General features: G+C 53.9%; 1 protein-coding gene across 2 annotated transcripts in view; it reads left to right on the top strand.

The window, feature by feature from the left end:
* The window catches only part of CIB4 (calcium and integrin binding family member 4), a 35502-nt gene that overhangs the window by 2671 nt on the left and 10058 nt on the right, over window positions 1-22773 (top strand). The window contains exon 3 of one of the 2 annotated variants that reach the window (XM_028140264.2): window positions 1833-1905. In XM_028140264.2, coding sequence (XP_027996065.2) covers window positions 1833-1905 — 73 coding nt within the window. Of the gene's footprint in view, window positions 1-1832; window positions 1930-22773 lie in introns of both variants that reach the window. The other variant, XM_008162339.3, reaches the window with a different exon arrangement.

The following is a 22773-nucleotide window of genomic DNA, read 5'->3' as shown; positions in this document are numbered from 1 at the left end:
AAACGAGGGAACTGGCTCAGAGCAAGGATTTGCCCAAGGCACATAGCCTGGAAGTGGTCGATCACGGGACTAAACGCCTTCAGGCGAAAGAGAGGGCTATTTATAAAATACCTGCAGGCTGTACCGTGGGCAAAGCCTGTTGACCACATGGCCCAGGCCACCGAGCCAGGACGGGCCTGGAGGCGCTGTGTTCTCAGTCCTGCCTGCACCACAGCAGCACGGGAGGAAGCTTACAGAACCTACAGGGGCCTGGGCCCCATCCTGGCCTTGGCTGGAAATCTCCAGGGGTGGACACGGATCCTTTCCCAAGCCCCCTCCATGATTCTAACAAGGGACCCAGTTGGAAACCACTGAATCCAGGGCCTCAGAGGCAAGAGGTGAACAGAAAGAGGTACAGAAACAGCCACAGAATGTCTGAACAGGAGGACCCGGGGCGAGGGCATCACCCAGACTCATCTCACTCGGGGGAAACTGAGGCCTGGAGGGGACGTGGCTGGTTCACGGTCCCCCGAGTGTGCGCAGTGGAGCTGGTGCCCGCCTCTCCCGGTGCAGACAGCCCCTCCCGCGCCTGGGCTAGGTGTGCGGGAGCCACAGCCTGCGCGGCTGGGTTTCTGGCAGGCTGAGTGTGTGAGTTTTTTAAATGACTTTGACTTTGAGTCCATTAGTGATTAATTCAGAGCTCCACTTAGAGCCGGCTGATCCATATTTGGAGGAGGAGGACATTCTGTGGCAGCTGAGACACAGCCACGATTCATGTGCGGGCAGCCTACCCACCCCGAGGCCTGGGGAGGCACGAAGTCCGGGCAGGGCCCCCCCCCCCCCACGTACCCCCTCCCCAGGGCTCTCCAGGAGGGGCGGGGCTCCCAGTCTCTCCCCTGGGTGGGGAAGAACACTTGAGGGGTGGGCGGCACAGCCAGAAGAACCAGGTTTAGGGTTCAGACCCCACACTCTCTCTTCCAAGCTGTCTGACCTTGGGCACACCCCTTAAACGTGCCTCAGTTTACCCGCCTATAGAAATGATCACTCCTATGTCTCTCCCAGGGGTTGATGGGAAGATTCAATGAGATCATGTGCTGGCGTGCACCCAGCATGGAGCTTCGTGCATGGGAAGAGGGTTTCAGGGGCAGGAGAGGTTCCTAAAGTCTCCCTCAGCCGCCCCGACACCCCCCTTCTCTGGGCTCCTGGGGGAAGGCCCAGGTGTCTGTAGCTCTGGCTCTCACTCTTACCACCGTGTGACCTTAGGCAAGTTATTTTACCTCCTCAGCCTCAGTGTCCTCATCTGTAAACAAGAGGTAAAGGCCCTGTTCTGGCGAGACTGTCGTGCAGGTTCCATGAAACGTGTCCCCGAGAGAAGGCAGCATGCGGCAGGCACTCCCAGGGGGAACCTGGGTGAGGACCGCGGGGCCGTCTGCCCTGGGCACCAGCCAAATGGGTCTATGGCCTCAGAGCATGCTTCAACGTTCGTAACATTGACTGAAAGTCAGCTTGAGTTTTATGATCACCTCCCACCTGCAACTCTAACCACAGCAGAGATAATGCTCCTTTGGGCTGGGGCAGACGGCTCACCCCCTCCCCTTACAGACGGCTCCTCTCCTCCTGGCCGTCCTTCAGTCCCCCCCCCCCGTGCTTTCCTGGGGGATGTTTCCCCCCACCCATCCCACGCCAGGTGTGCTCTGTGCACTGGAGCCTCAAGGATGTTTCTGGAAGGGTGAATGATTTATAACCGCCTTTTCTGTGTCAATCAATCCCGAGTCCCTTTCCTCCAAAGAGCACGGTGGAGGGCGGGGGCTTGCTGGTCTCCGCTCCCCAGCCCGTCATGTCTCTCTTCTCAGCATCCACGACACCTTCCTGAAGCTCTGCCCACCTGGGAAGTACTACAAGGAGGCGACCCTGACCACGGACCAGGTCAGCTCCCTGCCGGCCCTGAGGGTGAGTCCAGGGTGGTGGGGGCGATGGGGGTGAGGTCACCGGGGTCTGCTGAGGGGCTGAAAGAGCTGGTCTCAGTCTCCTCACTCGGGAAGTGGGTGGAGTGGTGTTGCCTGCAAGCCCACGGGCTGTGCTCGCCTGAGCTGTCAGGGAACCCCTACCCCCAGTCTTTTAGGGACCATCCTTGAGCCTTTGTCCTTGTTGTGAAAGGACCTTGCCTTTCCACCTGGAAGAGCCGGGAGGTGCACAATCAAAGGGCTCTCATCACTCCTGAGATTTTAATTAAAGTCTGTTCAATGCATAGAGAGGCCATGTCAGGTTACAAATCACGGCGCTGTCGGGCTTCCGGATTTTTCATTCAGATCTCGGCGGAAAAAATGCTTTGACTTTGTCACTGTGCAATAGAACCCACCTTCATTTCTGTCTGGACCAAGGTGGACTCTGAGAGCCGTGGGCACCTCTTGGAAGAGGGCCAGGGGCCTGGGGGATGGTGCCCTTGGGGGAGAGACCACATGTGTGTGTGTGTGTGTGTGTGCGGGGGGGAGCACGGCTGGGGTTTTGGAGAGGGAAGGAGCAGGATCCTCAAAAAGGTGAGATAACTGGATGATGTACCTGTGCTGGGTACAGAACAGGGAGCCTGTCCCTCTGGTACCTCCTACTCCCATACACACCCCTGCACACCCCAACACTCCCACATGCACATGTGCACACACACACACACATGCTCAAACACATTTGTGTGCAATGGCTGGGACTTCTCTCAGACCTAGACTCTCCACTCAGGAATCCAAGGGCAGTCCCGAGAGGCAAGGCTATGTCCCCGGTCAGTCCCAGAATATTTCAATATTAAGCCTGGAAAGAAACTTAGAGGCCACCCAGTCTAATCTCTGCCAAATGCTCTCCACCCTGGTTTTACCCATGGGAAAAGCGAGGCCCCCCGAGAGGGAAATGACTTGCCCAGGGCCATCTGACAGCAGAGCCTGAACTGTCAGTCAAGATTGACCCCCAAGGCTGGGCTCTCCTCTTCTACTCAGGGCAGGTGACCCTGGGTGGTCTGGGGACTGCTTGTCTGTGGGGTCACCATTTGGCAGCCGGGGATGATGCAGCAGGAATGTCAGGCTGCAGTAAAGCCCAGTGATGGAGAGCTGTGGAGGGCGGGTCTTGGGCCGACCACGCCCACAGGGGGCGGGGACCTAGGCCATCTCTGGAGCACCAGCCCCCCAAAAACTTATTGATTGGAAAGTGGCCAGAAAGTGAGATGGGATCTTTGAAAGAAATGACTTTAATTTTACTTCTCTTATTTCATCTTTCTGCATGGTTATTATTTTATGTTGTCATACAAATAGAAACAAGGTCCTTGGGAAAACAAAAACTGGAAAACGGAGAAAAGGAAAAACACAGTAAAAATCATCAGGCAGCCCACCTCAAAGGGGGACTGCCATGACCACTGGGCCCTGCCTCCTTCCATACCCTTTTCTGTGCAGGTATGCGTATGGCGATCACATTGACTTGTTTTGTATTAAAAAAAAAAATTTTTTTTTGTTTCTTTGTTGCTTTGCCAACTGGTTCTGAGCAACCAGAACCATCTCATGAATTAAGAACACAGCCATTGCCACATCTAGAACTAGGGGGCAGGGCACTGGGCCGGGAGCAGAAGAGCTGGGTTCGAACTCACTTGCTAGCCATGTGTTCTTAGGCAAGTCACTTCACAAGAGGAATGATTGGGGCTGGGGGAGGCAGAGAGACCCCAACCAAAGACCACCGGGTGGGAGGGGTGCCACGTGGAGCCTGTTTTCCTGCGGGTGAAAGGCTGTCCTTGAAGGGGACGGGCCTGGCTCCAGGCCCCCCATGCTACACCTGGATGCAAGGATGCAGTTTCTTGTCGGCACAGGGAAGCTCTTTCTAGTAATCAGAACTGTGCACTGAAGGGGTGAGCTCCCTGTCACTGAAGGGCACCAAGTGGGGCCAGCCAAGCATTTGGGGTGTTCTAGCCCCCACTTCGGTATCTACAGGTGCCCTCCTCACCCTCCTGGTCTGGTTCTGGACTTGGACCTAGTCTGGGGCTTGGTCTTACTTTCTGTTGTGTCATCTACCACACTCTGTCCCAGACTTTGGGCCATCAGAGGCAATGAAATTCCCTCTCCCCAACCCCATTTCTTTTTTGTTTTGTTTTGTTTTGTTAATCCTCACTAGAGGATATTTTTTCCATTGCTTTCTAGAGTGAGTAGAAGGGAGGGAGGAAGGGGAGGGAGGAAGAGAGAAAGAGAGAGAGAGAGAAGAGAGAGAGAGAGAGAGAAGAGAGAGAGAGAGAGAAACATCGATGTGTGAGAGAGACACGTTGATTGGTTGCCTCCTGCACGCATCCCAACCAGGGTTGGGGACCAAACCTGCAACCCAGGTACATGCCCTTGACTGGGAATTGAACCCCTTTGGTGCCTAAGCCAATGCTCTAACCACTTAGAAACACGCCCCACTTCTCTTTTTTTTTTTTTTTTTTGAGGAAGGATTAGCTAGAGATGTCAACTTTCCTATTTTGCCAAGTAAGGACATTAAAAAATACGTCAACCACAATCACCATCCTTCTACTTTTTTTTTTTCAATGTTCATTTTAGAACAGAAACGTAAGAAGGATCTAATCCCAGAAGCAAGAATAGTTCTTTCCATACACATCCCTTTCAGTCTTCATTTTTCTCCCTTTGTTCCTGGTTGTCGAGAACTTTGTCGTTGACCGTTCCTGGTCCTCAGATTAACTTTCGGGGGTTTAGATCTAGGACTAAAATTTCCCTCTGTGTCTTTCCAATCCTGGGCGAAGCAGAAAGCTTGCCTCCCACAACGAGCAAGGAGAGGCTTGCTGGGAGGTGGGGGCTCAAGTGTCCCTGTGTTCTCCGGGCGAGGCCCCGAGGACGGGAGCTCGTGACTCACCCTGCCCAGAACACATCTCTGGAAAAGGCTCGGAGAATGGGGCCCCAGGGAGCTCCAGGCACCGCGGCAACTTGGCTCGGGCTCTCCAGTGGTCCGGGAAGGTCCTGTTTTCTTAACTTGGCTTCACTTGTGGATAATGAGGGTGGGTAATCCTGGGAAGGGTCTGCCCATCAGCGGAGAGAGGGGAGAGCGGCCTGGGCAGCAGAGGATGGTGGGAAAGCCTGCGGCCAAGGCCCCGCCTGTTCCACGCAGAAGGCTTCTGTTTTCTCTCTGTCTGCTGCTCTACGTGGTGTATTTAAAAGCGAATTAGCTCAGTGTTTCTGTTCTTGTAAATAGCGATCTTGCTTTCTGTAAACACGGATGCGTAGTGGTGTGGTGTGACGGGGTGTCTAATTTCCGGGCCCAGGACGGTGGGTGGCAGGACCTGCGGGAAGATCTCAGGGTCTCCCGGGAGATCGGGGCTGCTGGACGCTTGCACACTGCGTCTCCCTTGGATCTGCCATTCCCGGGGTTCCCCTCTGTCTGTCTCCTCCCTTGTTTTGGTGGAGCACATCCTGCAGTAGCTTCCTGGTAAAGGTGCGTGGAGGTCAATGCTTCCCCACCTTACATACCTGAGAGTGTCTTATGCTCCCCTCACTCTTCATAGAGGGAACTGAATGACAGGTTGGATATAGTCTTTTTTTTCCAGTGCCAGAATTTGGAAAGCATCACTCGATTACATTTTAGCTTCGCTGTCATTGTTAGAGTTTCCTGATTCTTTTCGTGTGTAACTTGTCTCCCCGCACCCCTCCGCACCCCGAAACTTGTATGCTCTTTGCTTCTGAAATTACCAACAGTGTGAGTGAGTGTGGGTCCTTTCCTCCATGTGCCGGGCACACAGAGGACCCACTGGGTGGGAACTGTCCTTCAGTTCAAGGACATTTCTGTGAACTATTTCTTTGATAACGTCTCCCTCTGATCTCCTGGTATCGCACATGCTGGGGTGGTCCTTCCCTTCTCAGCTACCTGCCAGCTTCCTCTTCGGCTCTTCTTCCTGGGAACTTCCCTCCACTTGATCCCCAACTCTAATGTAGTTTTCCACTTCTGCCATCATGCTTTTGATTTCCAAGAGCTCAAGTTTATTCCTTTTTTTTTTTAATAGTATCCTCTCCCTTTCTCCTGTGTTTTCTCCGATCTTTTCTCCCAGGTACTTTCCCCACTAGCTGGTTTGGGTCTTGTTGCTCCTGCTAGAGGCCTTCCTTGGAGAGCTGGTCCTTGTCTGCTCATCATTAGAGTGGGGCGAGGGGGTGGTTGCCAAGAAGCTGTTTCAAAGCTCAAATCCTTGGGTGGGGTTTATGGACCGGAGCTGTGCTGGAGGGTGAGCTGACGGGGCCATTTCTTGAGGACACTCTAGAGAAGGCAGGAGTGAAGTCCTGGCGGCCAGTGTGCTGGAGCTGAGTCGGCAAAGCCGGCTGGTGGAGTCTCAGACTTAAATATATTAATTTAATTTCCAGTTCTCCATGGTGGTTGACATCCCCAGCGCAGGAAGCTTCTGTTACACTCGTCTCAGAGAACAGCCCTCCAATCTCCTGCGGGGACTGAGGGGCGCAGTCACCCCACAGTGTCGAGTAGGGGGAGGTCTAGAACCCCGGCTGCCTTTCAAGACTTTCGATCTGTCCTCCTGTTAGCCGACCTCCATTTCCAGTGAGACCCGGTGCTTTCCGTTCCAGAGCCTTTAGCAGGGGTACTCACACTACGGCCCGCGGGCCACATGCGGCCCGCCGAGGACATGTATCCGGCCCGCCGGGTGTTTTTGCAGCCGCTGCCTGTCCTGCTTAGCAGCCGACTCGTCCCGGGCCCGCAGTGCGCATGTGTGGAATGTGCGCCGCACTCTCCGACGGTCTGAGGGACAGTGAACTGGGCCCCTGTTTAAAAAGTTTGAGGACCCCTGCAGAGGATGCTGGTATGTAGGACAGGTTGACACCCCGCTTTCCCAGTGCAGGCTCCGGGCCCTGCTCTCTGGTGCCTGCCACGTCGGTCACCACTCGCTCATCTGCTTCCCTCCGTCCTCCTGCTTCTGTGGGTCCAGCCTCCATCGCCCCTTCCTTCCGTTTCACTGGGTGTCAGGAAAGAGATGCACGTGCCCAGCCCGCCATCTTCACTGAGGACCCACACCTGCATTCCTGGTGTGCAGGGGACACCCCAAAGCACCCTCTCCTCATGCTGCCGCCTCAGGCCCTTCCACACCGACGGCGGCTGCCCCAGCCTTTTCTCGGTGCTTCCACTCCCAGCTCCCCAGCACTCCGCCTGCCTGGTGTCCTCAGAGCCTTGCTCCCACGCTGACCCATCCCCACCCCACACTCCCAGGCTGCTCTGGGAGCCCCTGCTTCCCCCACGGCCCCCTGGGAAATGTCACCCCTTGTCCTGTCGATCATCAAGGGGAAAGTCCCATGGATAAGAGACGTTTTAAAAGAGGCTGATGAATGAGGTTCCCACACCTGGTTCTCATTCATTCATTCACCCCATAAGTCGTTACTAGGCACTTCCTCTGCATTGTGCACTGACTGAGGTTTGGGGGGCTTACGAGACCTTTTCTTAGGAAATTCAGGGCTAAGAACCATTGGGAGAATCACAAACCTCCGGGCTTTACGGAGCTGATTCTTGACCCCCGTGCCAAAAACGGGGCCCCGAGCGGCTCCCCCAGCCTACCTGGCGGACTCCCTGCCTCTTAGAGAGACCCGGCACTTGGTCATGCTTTGGCAGCGTCGCCTCCCCACTTTTTAGGATGCCGAGTGGCTTCTGAGGCAGCCGGGCAGGTCTGGGAACAGCACCCCTCCCGGAAGACCCCAAAGGACCTCCCTCGTGGTGTCCTGAGGCCGGGCCAGGCCAGTGCTCAGCCATCCGGCACCTACGCTCACTCCCAGCAGCCCTTGGCCAGCTGAGCTATTATCCGCGTTGACAGCTGGGGAAGCAGAGGGTCAAAGGGCGTAAGCAATCCGTCCAGTGAAAACTCTGTTATTACAAATGACCGCCCTGCTTCGTCTGGCAGAGTCCTGGGCTGGAAGGGGTCCTGGTGGCCTTGGGGCTCCTGAGCCCTTCTCCACGGCTAATGGCACCCCTGTCCACCTGAGAAGAGTGAGGGGGCAGGGGGAGACAGTACCTGGACTCCAGGCATCTGTCTGTGCTTTTTTTTTAAATCAATTTTGTCAGAGCTTTTTCCTGGCCAGGTTGCACCTCCCAAGAGTGGACAGGCCTTTATAAATGAAGAAACTGAGGCACAAGGTGGGACCGGATCATACAAGGTCCCAGGGCCCCTCACCGGCTGAGCAGAGATGGAGCCCAGGCCTCCCTCTGCAGGTCCCACTCCCACCACATCCTGAGGAAACGCTGAGGTTTGATCCCTGGTGAGGAGCTGGCCTGCCCACTCCTAACACGCATCTCTCGGCTCCCATGAGCTCAGCGCGGTCCTCTGAGCACTTTGCATTCAGCCAGTGGGCCTAGAATTGAGCACGCAGGGGAGGCAGCCGGCTGGGAGGGGTATGTTTGATTACCTGTAGCCCGGACTAGGACAGCTGGACCCCGGGATAATCCTCATGCTGTATTTAGGCCACTGCCTGGGCCCCTCCCTCACCCTCAGATACTCTCCCTGGTTTGCTAAAAATAGAAGCAGATTTCATGGTTACAGCAATTCTACTTTCCAGCCCCAAATGTCCACTGCCATTAGTCATGTGCTTCTTGGTTACAGACTCTGTTCATGCTCCTCATGTGCTTCTCACAGCAGGTCTGTAAAGCTCAGTGATATTTCCACGTTGACAGATGAGGAAACTGAGTCTCTGAGTCAACAGTTCTGTGCAAAGCCCCAGAATCGCAAAAACAGATTTGTACCCAAGACCTGTTCGTTCTTCTCCATCTTCTGGGGAAGATGAAAGGTCACCAAGCAGGCGACATGTGTATGCATGCATGTCTACATCTGTGTACATGTATGTAGCCAGGAGAGGAAGGAAAACAGGAGAGAGATGTGGCCTGGACAGTTGGTGACTGAGGGGAAATGACTTTTCCCACTTTAGTGACCACCACTCACCTGAGCCCTACCCTTGGGAGGCAGATCACGTATGTGTGTCTCATGTTTTGGGGTGGCCTGTACTTCGGTCCCGCTCATTTCGGGAGGGCCCCTCTCAGAGCCCAGCCTCTCGGGCTTCTGTGCCAGGCCTGGGAATTGTCTCATTCCCAAGTCCCCAAGCCAGGCCCCACCCCTAGTGCCGAGGCTCCTGAGTGGGACAAATGTTCCACGGAGAAGAGGAGAGAACAAAAGGCACGGCTTGCCCAGCCTCCCAGGCCCACCTCCCAGGGCCCGAGGTCCCGCTGAGCCTTCCATCCCATCTGAGACGCACGCTGCCCCCTCCCTCCAAGATATCGGGGCTGACCCAGCACTTCCCCAAATGGAGCTGGTGGCTTCCGCTCACTCACTCTGGGCTGCAGGCACAGCCACCTCAGTCCATCCGGCAGTTAAGTCAGCTGGCCTGTCCCACCCTCCCGGGCTGCCCTGCATCTGTGCTGTGCCTGGCACCGTGCTGACATGTCACACACACATCATCTCATTTAATCCTCAAAGCGCCCCACGGAGAAGGGAGTTACTATCCTCGTTCGCAGCTGGGGAGCAGAGGATCAAAGGGGCTAAGCAACTCATCCACATCACACAGCTGATGAAAGGGAGCCGAGTCTCCACCTCCAGCCCCCCACCCCCCAGGGGGAGGGGTCCCCCGATTCCTTGACGCAGAGTCAGAGCTGGGAGGGCAATTTGGCAGCTGGCTCGCTCCCTGCATTTTCAAGCATCATTAGATCTTTTTCTGACAACTTCATCAGTTAGCGGGGCTCAGAATTGGCAAAAATCCTTATTTAGACATTCAGCCAAAGAATTAAGAAGTGGTTGGTTTCAGAAAAAGCTCAGGGATGTAGGACGCAGTCTTTGCTCTGGGCTGAGCAGCCAGCAGCGGAGAGCTGGGGTCTGGCCTCCCACCTGGGCTGCGCCACGGACCCAGCGGCCTCGAGCACATCGCTGCTCTTCTCGGGCCTCAGTTTCCTCACCGCCCAGGTGTGTCGTGCCTCCCAGACAGGTAGTCAGGAAAGCCTGGACGGTGGGGAAGAGCTCTGGGTTCTAGTTTTAGCTCCCCTCTCCTCCTCCCCCCCCCCACCCCCCCCCCCCCCGCCCGCTTCTGGCTGAGTGGTCTTGAGCCAATTCCTTCCTTTTTCTTGGCCCAATCTTCTATGTGGACCCCAGGGCAAGGCACAGATGCCCTGCGGCTCTAAGCTGGGGTGATGGGGGTGGAGGGAGTGTGCAAGGGATGGCCAAGGGCAGCCCCTTCTCCAATGCATCCTGGGTAGGAGATTCTGTACCTGCAGTGGCTGCCTATGTGCGGGGCCTCCGGGAGGGGGGCGATGCATAAGGTCTCCCCACTACTTGCCTGTTGCAGTTGGCTCAACCCATACTTCTCATTGCTGTCTGGGGCAGGAGCTGGAGAGGAGTTTTCATGTGTATGGAGCTTGAGCATCCCCCTGCCGCCTCACGTGTCGTATCTTAATCGGGCCCTCTCATCGGCCCTGGGAAGTAGCTCTGTGATGGGCTTTGGTTCACGGAGGGGAACATTCAGGCCTGGAGTACACGAGTGAGCTGCCCACAGTCACCCAGCTGGTGCCCGGTAAGGACCAGAATCAGACCGGGACCGTTGGCCACACGTCCAGCTCTCCTTGCTTCTCACACGCTTCTCCCTTCCCCGGAGGCCTTGCTCACCCGGCCAGGCCCACGCAGCCCTCCGCTTGATTCTGCCCATGAGTCATGATTTCTCCGAAAGCTCCCAAGAGCACAGCGCGTCACCCCTGCCGGGAGCACCTGAGAGGCAGCGTGGTTTGTGGGAGGAGAGTGGGCTCTGAATCAGGGGGGCCTGGGTCCGGATGCTGCGGGGCAGGTCACCCAACTCCTCCGGCCTCGCCTTCCTTACCCTTAAGGTGGGAATGAGTGACAAGCCCGCTTTCCAGGGCCTCTCCAGGACTCGGTGAGAGGGGTGCCCCAGCCCCCCAGGTGCACACGTCATCCATTGCTCCTCCCATTGCTCCTCCCGGGGAGGGTGCCAGGGACTCAAGGCCAGAATGGCCGGCCCTGGTGGCGGATGAGGAAGCGGAGGGTCTGGGAAGCGTTCACGTGGCCGAGGTGAGAAGTGAACCCGGGCTTCCTTCCAGAGGGGGACCCGCCTCCCCCCTCTGCACATGACCGATGGGATCACGGAGACGTATCGCTCACACCCCAACTCCCCAGCGGCACCGAGGGAACAGGCTGCAGAGGCCCTGGGCACATGCTTGTCCAGCACCCTGGTCCCAGCCCCGGGCTCTCAGAGCACAAGACAAACAGGCCCCTCTCAGCTCCGCCAGGTCCGGGTCCCTGGGGCTCCTCCCGGCCTGCTGGCCCAGGCTCTCTTCCACTCACGTCTTTCCCGATAACTTCATCTGTGCCCCCAGAGACCTCAGACTTGTTTAAAAATAGAAAAATAAACAGCATTGTCCCTGAACGGCTCCCACCCGCCTTTGGGCCTCCTAACGAGGTGCTGGCCAGGCTGGCCGGGGCTCTGTTCCCAGGATTTCGGACCCTCTGCAGGCCTCGGGCACGCCGCCGCCTCCACAGGGACACGGCACCCGCGGCTCTGAAAGGCTTCCCAGTGGCGTGAGCGGCTGGCGTGGGGGGGGGCGGCGTGTGCTGCCTGCCTGGAGCTGTAGGCCCCTGGGGCTCCGCACAGCTGGGGTGCGGGGACCCATTCACCCAGGCCCCAGAAGTGCAGGCCAGGCCCAGCACAGGTCCAACCACAGAGGGGCTTCCCCGGGACCCTTCCCTCCTCTCAGCTCTGGGCTCAGCCCCTAACAGAGCCACAGGCCCCTTCTGTGTGCGGGGGCGCAATAGAGGCCTCCGGGACTCAGCCCTCCAGTCTCCCAGGCTCTCAGCCTTGTTGTTGAAAGTCCTGGACTGGAGTTTGCAGTTTGTATTCCATCTCAGTTTTCCCCATCTGAAAAATGGACCTAGTCCTAGCAGCCCTGCCTACCTCAGGGTTTTTTTTTCTGAAGACTGGGTAAGAATGGATGTGAACAGGCTGACATGCTCCAGGCAGATGAATGGGGTTTGGGGGCAGCATTCATGGAGGAATGACAGCATGTGGCTGCGTACTTAGGAACGCATTTGGAAAGGTACAGAAGCAGACCAGGAGACGAACTGCAGCCTTCTTCCACTGAACTTCATCTTCATGGAACATTTCCTGCCAGGAGTGCAGGCAAGGCGTGCGCCCCGCCCCCCTTCCCCCCCTCCCCCACCCCCTTCACTGGGTCTGGGAGCCAGTCCAGCTCTGCCTGGGGCCCAGCCCTGGGCGTGCAGATTACAAAGCAGCAAAGAGAAGCAACAAGCCCTGCTTCCCACCCTCTAGGAAGAAAAGCTTGTGTGCTGGTTTAGCAAATCATCTCTGCGGCTCACTTTCCTTTTTAACTTGCTTTTTAGTTATTGTTCAAGTAGCATGTCAGCATTAAAATACATTTTCTAAAAGTGATTCCTGAGCACCCAGACACCCTCACAGGAGTTGTCCTTTCTTATTTTCTTCTGCCACCTTTTCCCCCCGAGGCCCTCCTTATTTTACATCACTGCAGACAGAAATATAATTTTATTTTGTGCTTTTTCCCCCCCATTAGGCATAAATGTTTCTTCACGTTGCTGCATAGTCTGTGTAATTATCATTTTATGGTTGTATAATTGCATTGAGTTCTGATTTACTAAACCATCCTCTCATTGCTGGACATTAACACTGTTTCCGGTTTGGGGTTATTATTTTTGCTGCTATAAATAATTTTGCAATAAACATCCTAATGTATTATTTTCTTCATTAAAAAAAAAATGTTTCTTAGTTTAGATTTCCAGGTCCTCCTTGGAGGCATTAGAACGAGAGGGCCGTCCATTCCGGGAATTTGAACTATGGAGCCATTAAAATGATGATGATACTGACTATGCAGCAACATGGAAAAACATTTATGTCGCACGGGGGTTAAAAAAAAGCACAAAATTTAAAAAACCTGGGCTCCTAAACATCCTTCATCCAAGTCAATGATAAGAGAGAGAGAGCTGGGTGACCTCCCGAGAGACCTCTCTCCGAGGGGACATCGATGCCTCAGGGTCACTTGGCATGTGCCTGGGTTGTGGTCCAGTCCGTTTTCTCCATCCTCGAGCCCTTCCCCAGGTGCACGGCTCTCTCGGCATCCCCTGCTGACTTGGGGCCAGCCCCCGCCCAGTGCTGTCTAACTGGTACCATCCCGGAGAGAGCCGCTTGGACCTGGGTGAACTGCACCTCACTCCCGTGACCCAGCATCGGCTCGCCCTGCCACCCCCCAATGCCAGGATTCATGGGACATGTTTCACTCCTGCCCTTGGTCCTCCTTGAGTTGGCATCGGCATCAGTCATAGCACGTTCCTTGGCACTCAGCCTGGACCTGCCTGCTGACCCAGCAGCTTGACACCTCTGTGTGCGTCCCCCCCCACCCCCCACCCCCACCCCTCACTCCTATTTCGAGGCAGCGTCTTCCTGAAACCCACTCCAGGCAAAGAGCTCAGGTTTGAGGGTCAGACAGATCTGGGGTCACGTTCCTGGTCTTCCTCTTATTTGGCTATTTCACCTCTCTGCTCCTTGCTTTCTTCGTCTACACAATGAACTTACTGAGACCTACTGTTTGGGCTGACGTAAGGAATAAATGGGATAACACGTGTGACTCCGGCTGGCATAGCACCGGGTTCATAGTAAATGCGTAACAGGCACCCATTTCTCTCCTTCCTGCCCGTCCCCCGTGGGCCCAAGGCGAAGTATGAATCAAGTGTGATGCCTAGAGCTCTGGGCCGCCAGTAGGCGCTTATTGAACGCCGAGGTGATGGTGAATCATGGCTGGCTGGTGGGGCCCTTAGCAGTCAAGGGCAGCCTGCTGGGGCTGGGGCCATGTTCCCAGGATACAGGGGAGCGTGAAGAATAGGAAGTTGGAGGTTTCAAATTTTCAATAGTCTAAAATGCTGGGGAGTGAAACAAAAATGGAACTTTAAATTGCTTCATTCCATTTTCAGTGTTTAAAGAGTCAGAGAGAGAGAGAGAGAGAGAGAGAGAGAGAGAGAGAGAGAGAGAAAGAGAAAGAGAGAGAACTATTGGGGATAGAGGAGCTATGTGTGTGAGCCCATTCCAGTTTATATCAAAGTGAAGGACGAAATAGATCAACTGTTGGTGCTGAGATGTGTTGATAAAAGAGAAATGGTTGTCTCGAGGCAAAGATATACATCCTACAGAGTTCACAGGGGAACACGCTCCCAGGGGCCGAGGGTGGGTGTCCGCACACAGCTGCAAAGCAGCCCCGACACCCTCTGAGAACCCCTCCTGCTCACAGACAGGAAGGCGGCTTGTAAACAGCGGGCGGGACCAGGAGGGCCCTGAGCTGCTCCCGTGAGAAGCAGAGGCGCCCCGTCCAAGCCCCCCCTGGAACCACTGGTGCCCGCCCGGGCTGCCCTGTGACCTATCACCTTCCAGCTTCCTGCCGTGCACACAAGGCCCTGGCAGCGCAGGCGCAGACGGTGTTCGAACAGGTTTTTATAGGGGCTGTTGTTTGCATTTTCCACAGAAAAAACTATCAACGGTTGTTAGGTTCCCAGCCCCAGGCACCCGTCGATGCCGGTCAGGGTGCAACAGCACCGACACAGAGACAACAACTCCTGAGCCCAAAGGCACCTGGGGCTGCCATGCCTTCCCGGGTTCTAGCCCCGTGAGCACACAGCCTCCCCTTCTTCTCTTCTTCTCCTGGGGGGCCAGGGGGGCTGACAGGGGACCAGGAAGAGGGGCTCTTATGTCTCCTTAGGTCCCTTCTACATATCTGCTTCACTTCCTATCAGTCCAAATGAAACTCTTGACCTTTTCACTGATTTTCATAGAAACTCCACTCCTGCCAAGCACTGCGCGAATTTTGGTCGGCACTGCTGAAGGCTGGGGAGGGGAGGAGAGGGGGCGTCTCAGGAAGGGTCCCATCTTGGAGCATTTGAACCCATCACCTCCTCTCCTCTCCCTCTTCCATCTGTTCTCCTCCGCCGCCCCCCTGCCCCCCTCCCAGAGGACCGGCCTCTCCCTTCTCTACTGGGCAGAGAGCTCCTCTCGTCCTGGCCTCCAAGCAGAGGGGTCCTTCTGCTCACCGGATGCCCTGCCTCCTCCCGGCAAGGGATTTTTTCTCACTCTCCTAGTCATTCAATAAAACAGCAGCCTCCGGGCTGACCTAGAGAGCCATCCATTCAGCAGCAGCACTCTATCTGGTGCTCGGGGAGCAGTGGTTTTCATCAGGATGGCTAAGGCGGGAAATGGCGACGTTTCCTAAATAAATCCGCAGGAGCTGGAAGCGGGGAGTCAGGGGGGGACACGGTGAACCGACATGCTGATGGGAAAAGACAGTTTGTCGCGGGCGGACAGTGGACAGTGAACAAGGAGCGAGCGTGAGTGGGGGTGGGCACGTGGGTTAGGGGGTGATGCAACTCGCCTGCCTCTGCAGGGCCTGGCCTCAGTCAGTGAGATTGGGGGGATGGTGGGGAGGGGAGCTGGAGGAAGCTTCGTGAGGTGTCTGTGTAACATCCGTGTTTCCAGGTGGGGCGTTAGCCCTGGGGAGAGGTCAGAGGTTGGTGCAGCGTGCCGCGCACCACTTCCTGCACCGCCCCCGCCCCCACCCCTGTCCTTGGTGGGGGAGAGGCTGTGTCCCAGAGGGGACGGTGGCAGGGGCACAGGGCGTGTGGCAGCATCCGGTGTCACGTCTCTGCCACGCGTTAGCACCGTGGCTTAGTGTCGCCTAAGGACTGGCTGAAAACCGCCTGGGCGGCTTGCAGATGCTCGGGCCCTCCCCCTCCAGGTGCTGCTCCGAAAGCCCAGGTGGGGTTCGGGGATGTGAATTTTTTATTTTTAAATATATTTTATTGATTTTTTACAGAGAGGAAGAGAGAGGGATAGACAGTTAGAAACATCGATGAGAGAGAAACATCGATCAGCTGCCTCTTGCACACCCCCTACTGGGGATGTGCCCGCAACCATGGTACATGCCCTTGACCGGAATCGAACCTGGGACCCTTGAGTCTGCAGGCCGATGCTCTATCCACTGAGCCAAACCGGTTTCGGCAAGGGGTGTGAATTTTGAGGAGAACTGCCCAGGGGACCCAGGCACGGAGCAGGGGTGCTAGCTTCTCTGTGATTGGCTAGCCTCCGCTGCAAAAGGAGGTGATGTTCTCGCCACGTCAGCTCCCTTCCCACCCGCTTCCACCAGAACTGCTCTCCATGGGGCCTTTACCGGGAGGTGATACCTCTGCCCACAGCCTGCAGCTGGCCCCGAGTGCCCATCGGAGCCAGAACTAACGTGTCTGCTGCCCACCTGCAGGCAGGGTGAGCTCCTGGCCACATGTCGGCCCAGGAACAACGGTACTTGGGAGCTCCAAAGTGATGGCTTTGCCAGCTGGTGATGCTGGCAGGAGGACGGGAGCTTTTATGGGGGGCCGGCCAGTCCCAAGTGTTTTGCAAATGTGATCTCATCTGACCCCCATAAGCCCCCTGAGCAGAGTTACGATTCTGCCCATTCTGCAGATGGGCAAAAGGAGAGGCTCAGCGCTCTGTCCAAGGCCACACAGCTTGTTTTGCTCGTTACTCTTGTGAACCGGGAACTTGAATGTTGTTTAATGTGCTGTCAGACACTGTAGGGTTAGTTGACCTCAAGCTGCTGCAAATATTAATGTACAAACGTGAACAGACACTTATCTCTAGTGTAAGCGTTGTTTCTCCTGTAACAGATTTGATAAACAAATGAGGGGACCATGGGACTGTTGGTTCCTTTTTTTTTTTCTTTTTGCTCGGGGAAGTTGCGTTACTGAAAAACTGAGATTGTCTAATGAAAGCTGCGAGACATCCACATCTTGTAACTGTCACATAACAGCGTATGATACTCACGTTTTCGAGTCCGTCTGACTCCAGAGCCTCTGCTCCTCCCACTCCCCACCTCTGCTCCTCCCACTCCCCAGCCTCAGAAGCACCATGCGGGGGCCCTGGGCCGCCCGACCCCCCCCCTCCCCGGTCTCAGGCCTGCAGCCCTCTGGGGTCCTCTGAGCTAGCAGGAGGCCCAGGGCAGCGGCAGGTACCTGCGGGCCTGGAATTCGGGGAGAGGCTGCTCCGGTGGGCCTGGGCCAGGTTCAGGACACGTGCTCCCAGGGGTGTTTAATAATATTTAACGTTTTTACTGCCTTGCTCCCCTACTTGTTCCATTAGCAATCTGCCTCCAGCTGCCGGCAGGACACATCCTCAGCCCGTCCCTGCCAACCCATCTGTCACCCGGAGACAGCTTGCCTAGGGGCCTCTGTTTTTAGACTTCAGGAAGGTTAGCCGTCGAAAACACAGACACCGTTTCTTCCTTATAAACAGCTGGCGAGAAGGATGCATCTGGGGCCCGGCCAATAGAGGGAGTGCGTTCACCTACGCGGGTTTCTCATCCTCACGCTCTCTGTTCCCAACTCCCCGGCAATGAAACCGCCAGGCTTCTCTCCCCTGTGAAGATCACACAGGCCAACCTGGGCCTGCGAGGGGCTTCAGGGCCCAGGCTAAGCCCCGCTGCCACTCGCCCCTACTTAACAGTTTTATCCATCCAGGTGGAGCCGGGGCAGCCTGGGCAGGAGGAGAGAGCGGGTGGCATGTGAGGAAGGAGGGGGAGCTCTGCTGTCTCCCCTGGTTTCCTCCTCCTGGCCCAGAGAAGCTCCCAGAGTCCCCCCCCCCCCCCCCCACACACACACACACCTTGCCCCCTGCCTGAACCTGCCCTTGGCTCTGACCTTGTCTCTGTTCTCTAGTTAGTTTCTCCGTGCGGGCCCTTAGATCTTCCAGCAACGTTACCCTGTCATAACTCTTGTCATTTTATTTTGCTGGTACTTAATTCAGACACGTCTAGCTTCCTGTTTCTGAAGATGCTCTGTGCGTCAGTGCCTGGGCTGAGCCCCATGCAGGACAGACGGGGCGTCTCCATCATTTGGGGGCCCCAGGTTCTCGTTCAGTGCCCGGCGCACAGGAACTCGCTGTATGCGTTTGCTTTAAGGACTTGACGTTCAGGTCACGAGCTTTGTGTCTCTAATCCCTGTCCGAGGAGGCCACATCCTTCGGCGCTGCTGGTTTGTTCTCTGAGCAGCTACTGACTGGCAGGGGCATGGGCTCCGGCGAATGCCTTGAACCCTGACCGCTCTGGGTGCACACGGATGCGGTCCTGAAACAGTTTCTTGGGAAAAAATTTAATGACATTAAACCCAATGGAGTCCAGCGCAGCGCTGTGGACAAAGCGGTGCGTTTAAGCAGTGCGTTTGAGTTTGAGTCCTTCCCTGGGCTGCAGCTTCCTCTCTTTGTAAAACAGAGTGGTAACACCTGCCGGCGGGATAGTGACCGCCTAGCCCCGTGGTCGGCAAACCGCGGCTCGCGAGCCACATGCAGCTCTTTGGCCCCTTGAGTGTGGCTCGGCATTAGAACCACTTCTTCAAAATAGACTCACCCAGGCCAAAGACCGACTTCTGCGCATGGGCCACGGAGTTTCCATCGCACTGTACGTGCGCGCCCGCACGTGGTATTTTGTGGAAGAGCCACACTCAAGGGGCCAAAGAGCCGCATGTGGCTCGCACGCCGGGGTTTGCCGACCACTGGCCTAGCCCACTGCCTTGCACACGGTAGGTGGTAGGTTTTGTGCACCTTGGCTTGGCAAACTGACCGAAGGATTCCAACTCAACACTGCCACCTTCTGGCAGAGTTTCCCTAGAGCTGAAGGGTGACTGGGTTTAGACCCACAACCAGGAATTCCTCCGCGGCCATGGGGTGGAAGAGGCATCTTGCTCATCCGTTCTGTTCAGCCCAGAGACTCCATCCACCTCTGGCTTCCAAGCTGCTGCCCCTGGTGACAAGCTTTTTCATGTCCCCAAGGGGCAGCCACTTCTTAGGTGCAAGTAGCCCAGGAGCCCAGGGTTAGAAAGGACGCCACCCAAGACAGACCTGGAATTCCTGGCGCTCTATTTTCTCCCAGCGAGGGGCCTTTATAAAGTTTAAAATAAAAACTTAATCCTTTCTCCTCCAATAAAATCACTCAATACTGTTCATTTCCTTGTAGTCTTTATACACTGCTTTCACTGAATACCACAGATGTTGATATGCTGTGTTTTCGTTTTCATTTAGTTCAAATTATTTCCTAATTTCCTTCTGATTTCGTTGACTTTGAGGGTGTTCAAGATATCTTTCTGTTACTTATTTCTAATTTAATTTTGTTGAGGTCGGGAAACATACTTTGTCTGATTTAAATCCTCTTAAATTTATTGAAACCCAGCAGATGCTCTATCTTGGTAAATGTTCCAAGTGCGCTTGAAAAAAAAAAGTGTATACTACTGTGTTGGGTGGAGTATTTATAAAATGTTAATAGCTCAAGTTGGCTGATAGTATTCTCAAGTTGTCTTTTCAAGTATTTTACATCCCTAATAATTTTATGTTCTACTCCTTTTATCAATTACTGACAGAGGGGTGTTGAAATCTCCAGCTATAATGTGGATTTGTCTCTTTGAAACAATTTTAAATGAGAAAAAGTTCTCTGCTTACTCACCTATTTATCATTTTTGGTGCTCCATTCCTTGTGTAGACCCAAGCTTCCTTCTGGTATTTTCCTTCTCCCTGAGGAACTACTTTTAAAAGACTTTTAGCTCTGGCCTGGTGCTGATGAAGTCACTCAGCTTTTATCTGTCAGGAAAAAAATTTTTTTTGCCGTTAGGTTTCAAAGATATTTTTGCTGGGTATAGAACAATAGGATGAGAGCTTTTTTGTTTTGTTTTGTTTTGTTTCAGAGAGTTAAAGACATTGCTTCATTGTCTTTTGACTTGCTTCGTTTCTGAGAAGAAATCTATTATCATTTTATCCCCTCCTCACTCCTGAAACATTTTTCTCTTTAGCAGTGGCCTTTAGCAATTTGATTATGCTGTGCCATGGTATAGTTTTCTTCAACTTTCTTCTACTTTACTTGGGTTTTATGGAGCTTCTTGAATCTGTGGGCTTATAGTTTTCCTCGTCACGCTTGTCTCTACTTTCTTAAACATATGTAGCCTATTTGTAGCTTTTTCAATGGTTGCTTGCGCAAGCTTGCACAAAACCATGGGGGCCTTTCGGGGAGCATTCCCCCCAGTAACCTCAGCCTCCACTCAGGACCTAGGAGGGGCTGGCCTCTTCTGTACCCCTCCCAGCAGAGACCTCCATCCATTCCTTCCCTTGACAGGTGCTCTACATCTGTTAAAAAACATAAACGTTAATCATATCCTTTAAAAAAAGAGTTGGTAGCAGAGAAAATGAACAAAAATAAAACATTATTCAAAAATAAGACACACTAAAAATTAAGAAAGCTTCCTTAGCAATGTGAGAAATTTTAAATGAAATGGCACTGTTTGATTTTTTTTTTTTAAGGAGACCTTAAAAATGGAAGTACGTCAATGATGTCGTTATTGAGTCACTAGCGTATTTTTGTGTGAATTTTTTCCAGCAGCTGTCAAAAGCCCTTTTTGACCACATGCTAGCTGGGGAAATGGAGAGGAGATATTTTTAAGCTAAGTCCAAATATTTTCCCTCTGACTTTCATCTTCAAATCAAATCTCTTGTTCATTAACTTTTTTTTGGTTTTTGGCAGGGGCTGTAATTGTTTTATTATCCACAAACTGTAGTTTCTGTTTCAAAAAAAAAAAAAAAAAATCCCCAGCATTTGGGGTTTATTTTCGCCGTCTCTGGTTTTATCATGCACCGATGGAGACTGCACCACTGAGTTACCTGCATAAATTTCTATGCTGACGTGTTTATATCCTCTTGTTCAGAATGCCTGCACACGGGGGCGCCTGCTATTCCTCAAAGGAAAGCGTTGCTTTGTCAGTCGTCAGCTTCTTCCTCCTCCGGAGGATGGAAGACGTCTCCACGGGTGTGAACGTGAACGCAGGCCGTAACTCTGGTTAGACCTTGGGATTTATTGGTCCAGACTTCAGCTTGTTAAAATAATAGCCACAAACATCTGGAATACAGTGCACTGGCACTGGGCTCGCTCAGGAGCCTCGCTCCCTCCCCTGCCTCTTCCCAGCTGTCCTTCTGTGTGCTGGTGGCCAGGCTGGGGCCCAGGACACCGGCTGAGCTGGCATTGGCTCAGGACAGGGAGCTGGGCGAGGCACGGAGGTAGCGCCTCCTGGGCCCTGAGAAAGCCTCCCGCAGCGCCGCTGGCATCATCCGTCTGCATGACGCTGCGTCTGTGCCGAGGACACCTCATCGCAGTGGGAGTTCGTGCCCTGACATCGCCCTCCAGGAAGAGATGAGGCAGGGAGCTGCGGGGAGAGAGGAGCTGCTGTTGTTGGAACAGAGACAGGCCCTGGACCCCCACCTGGCAGATGTCCGCCAGCCCTCCCTTGGCCTCCAGGGGTGTGGAGGTGAGAGGATCATAGCTCTGTGGCCCGGCCTCTCAGGAGCAGGGTCCCCTGCTCCTCCATTGTTCCCCAGCCTGATGGCTCCTGGTGGCCTTCACCTTGGCCTCTTGTCTTCTCCCTCCCACAGCATTTGCTCCTACCCTCCTGCAGCGCTTCTCACATTTGTGTGGACAGTCACCGCCCACCACACAGAGCTCTCACAGGCGCGGCTACTCCCTGGACTTCGATCCAGGCTCTGTTTTTGTGCTTGGTGTCAAAAAAGTGTTTTGTTTTTTATTAAAGTAAAAATTTGAAGATGGTTCTACTTCCAAGGTTTCCCACATTTTAAAGGCCACATGCTCTGCCTCCATCACCATCTTTTTCTCTGATGTTTATTTCCCATGAGGCACCATGGGGGCAACAGTGCCAGGCAGACGCAGGAGCCCTGGGTCTGAGGCTGATGACCTTGGGCAAGTGCCTCTCCTCCTCCAGGCTGCACTGACACACCTGGGGTCTGAGGGGCCAGTCCAGTTCAGAGGTCTCCGTGCATCCCAGCGGTAAAAAAAAAAATGTGGAACGTGCACCCACAATATACGTATATTATCTATAAATGATGTGCCTATACTATAATATCAATGTTAACTTATCAAAGCTAGCGATTACATAAAATAGGTTAAGGTATTTTACATAAATATAATATTACATAAAATATTTTATAAAGCGAAATTTTATAGAACAAAATTTCTTCCACCCACAATTTAATCGTTGGCTTATACTTAATAACAATAGGGTAAGGAAAAGCAATGTGGTTGATGGGCTTCATTATTCTGTGAAATCTTGCTTTAACCTTTGACACAGAGCCGTTCGGAGGTCTTGTTCTAGCTGAGTTTATTTTTTATGGCTGTCAGAGCTAATCCAAAGACCAGAGATGTGGCGTTGGCTGTATTAAATTATGGCGCTCATTATCAGTCTCATCCACCAATTAAGGGCTTTTTATTAACGTTAAGCTAGTAGATGCCCATCGTCTCTTATGTCAGTCAGTGGCTCTTTACAGGCTAAATGGAAAGCATTGCATTTTCATATTTTTAAAAAATGGGCTCAGAACCCCCTGACCCTCTCCACTGGGGTGATTTTCAAACAGACTTTAAAAATCTGTGTCTAATATTCTCAGGTATGCAGCCACAAGCATTTTTTTTTTCTAGGTGACAACATATGTGTTCAACAACAAAAACCTCATTTTCAAAATATTCTCTTACTCACTGTTCACATGAGTCACTTTTACCTTGAAGAGTCAGAAGAATTTGAGTTCATTTTTGGGTGGATATCTGCTAAGTTGCCTCTGAGCTGGATGTTTGCTCAGAACCCTGTGGTTCGGGCAGGCGTCAGAGGGCCCTCTCCTGCATGCCCCTGGCCAGGCCCAGGTCAGGGACACCAGGGGT

Source organism: Eptesicus fuscus, chromosome 16 (genome assembly GCF_027574615.1).
Source record: "Eptesicus fuscus isolate TK198812 chromosome 16, DD_ASM_mEF_20220401, whole genome shotgun sequence".
NCBI lineage: Eukaryota > Metazoa > Chordata > Mammalia > Chiroptera > Vespertilionidae > Eptesicus > Eptesicus fuscus.
Note: the sequence above shows the minus strand (reverse complement) of the source record. Positions and strands in the feature narration are given on the sequence as shown.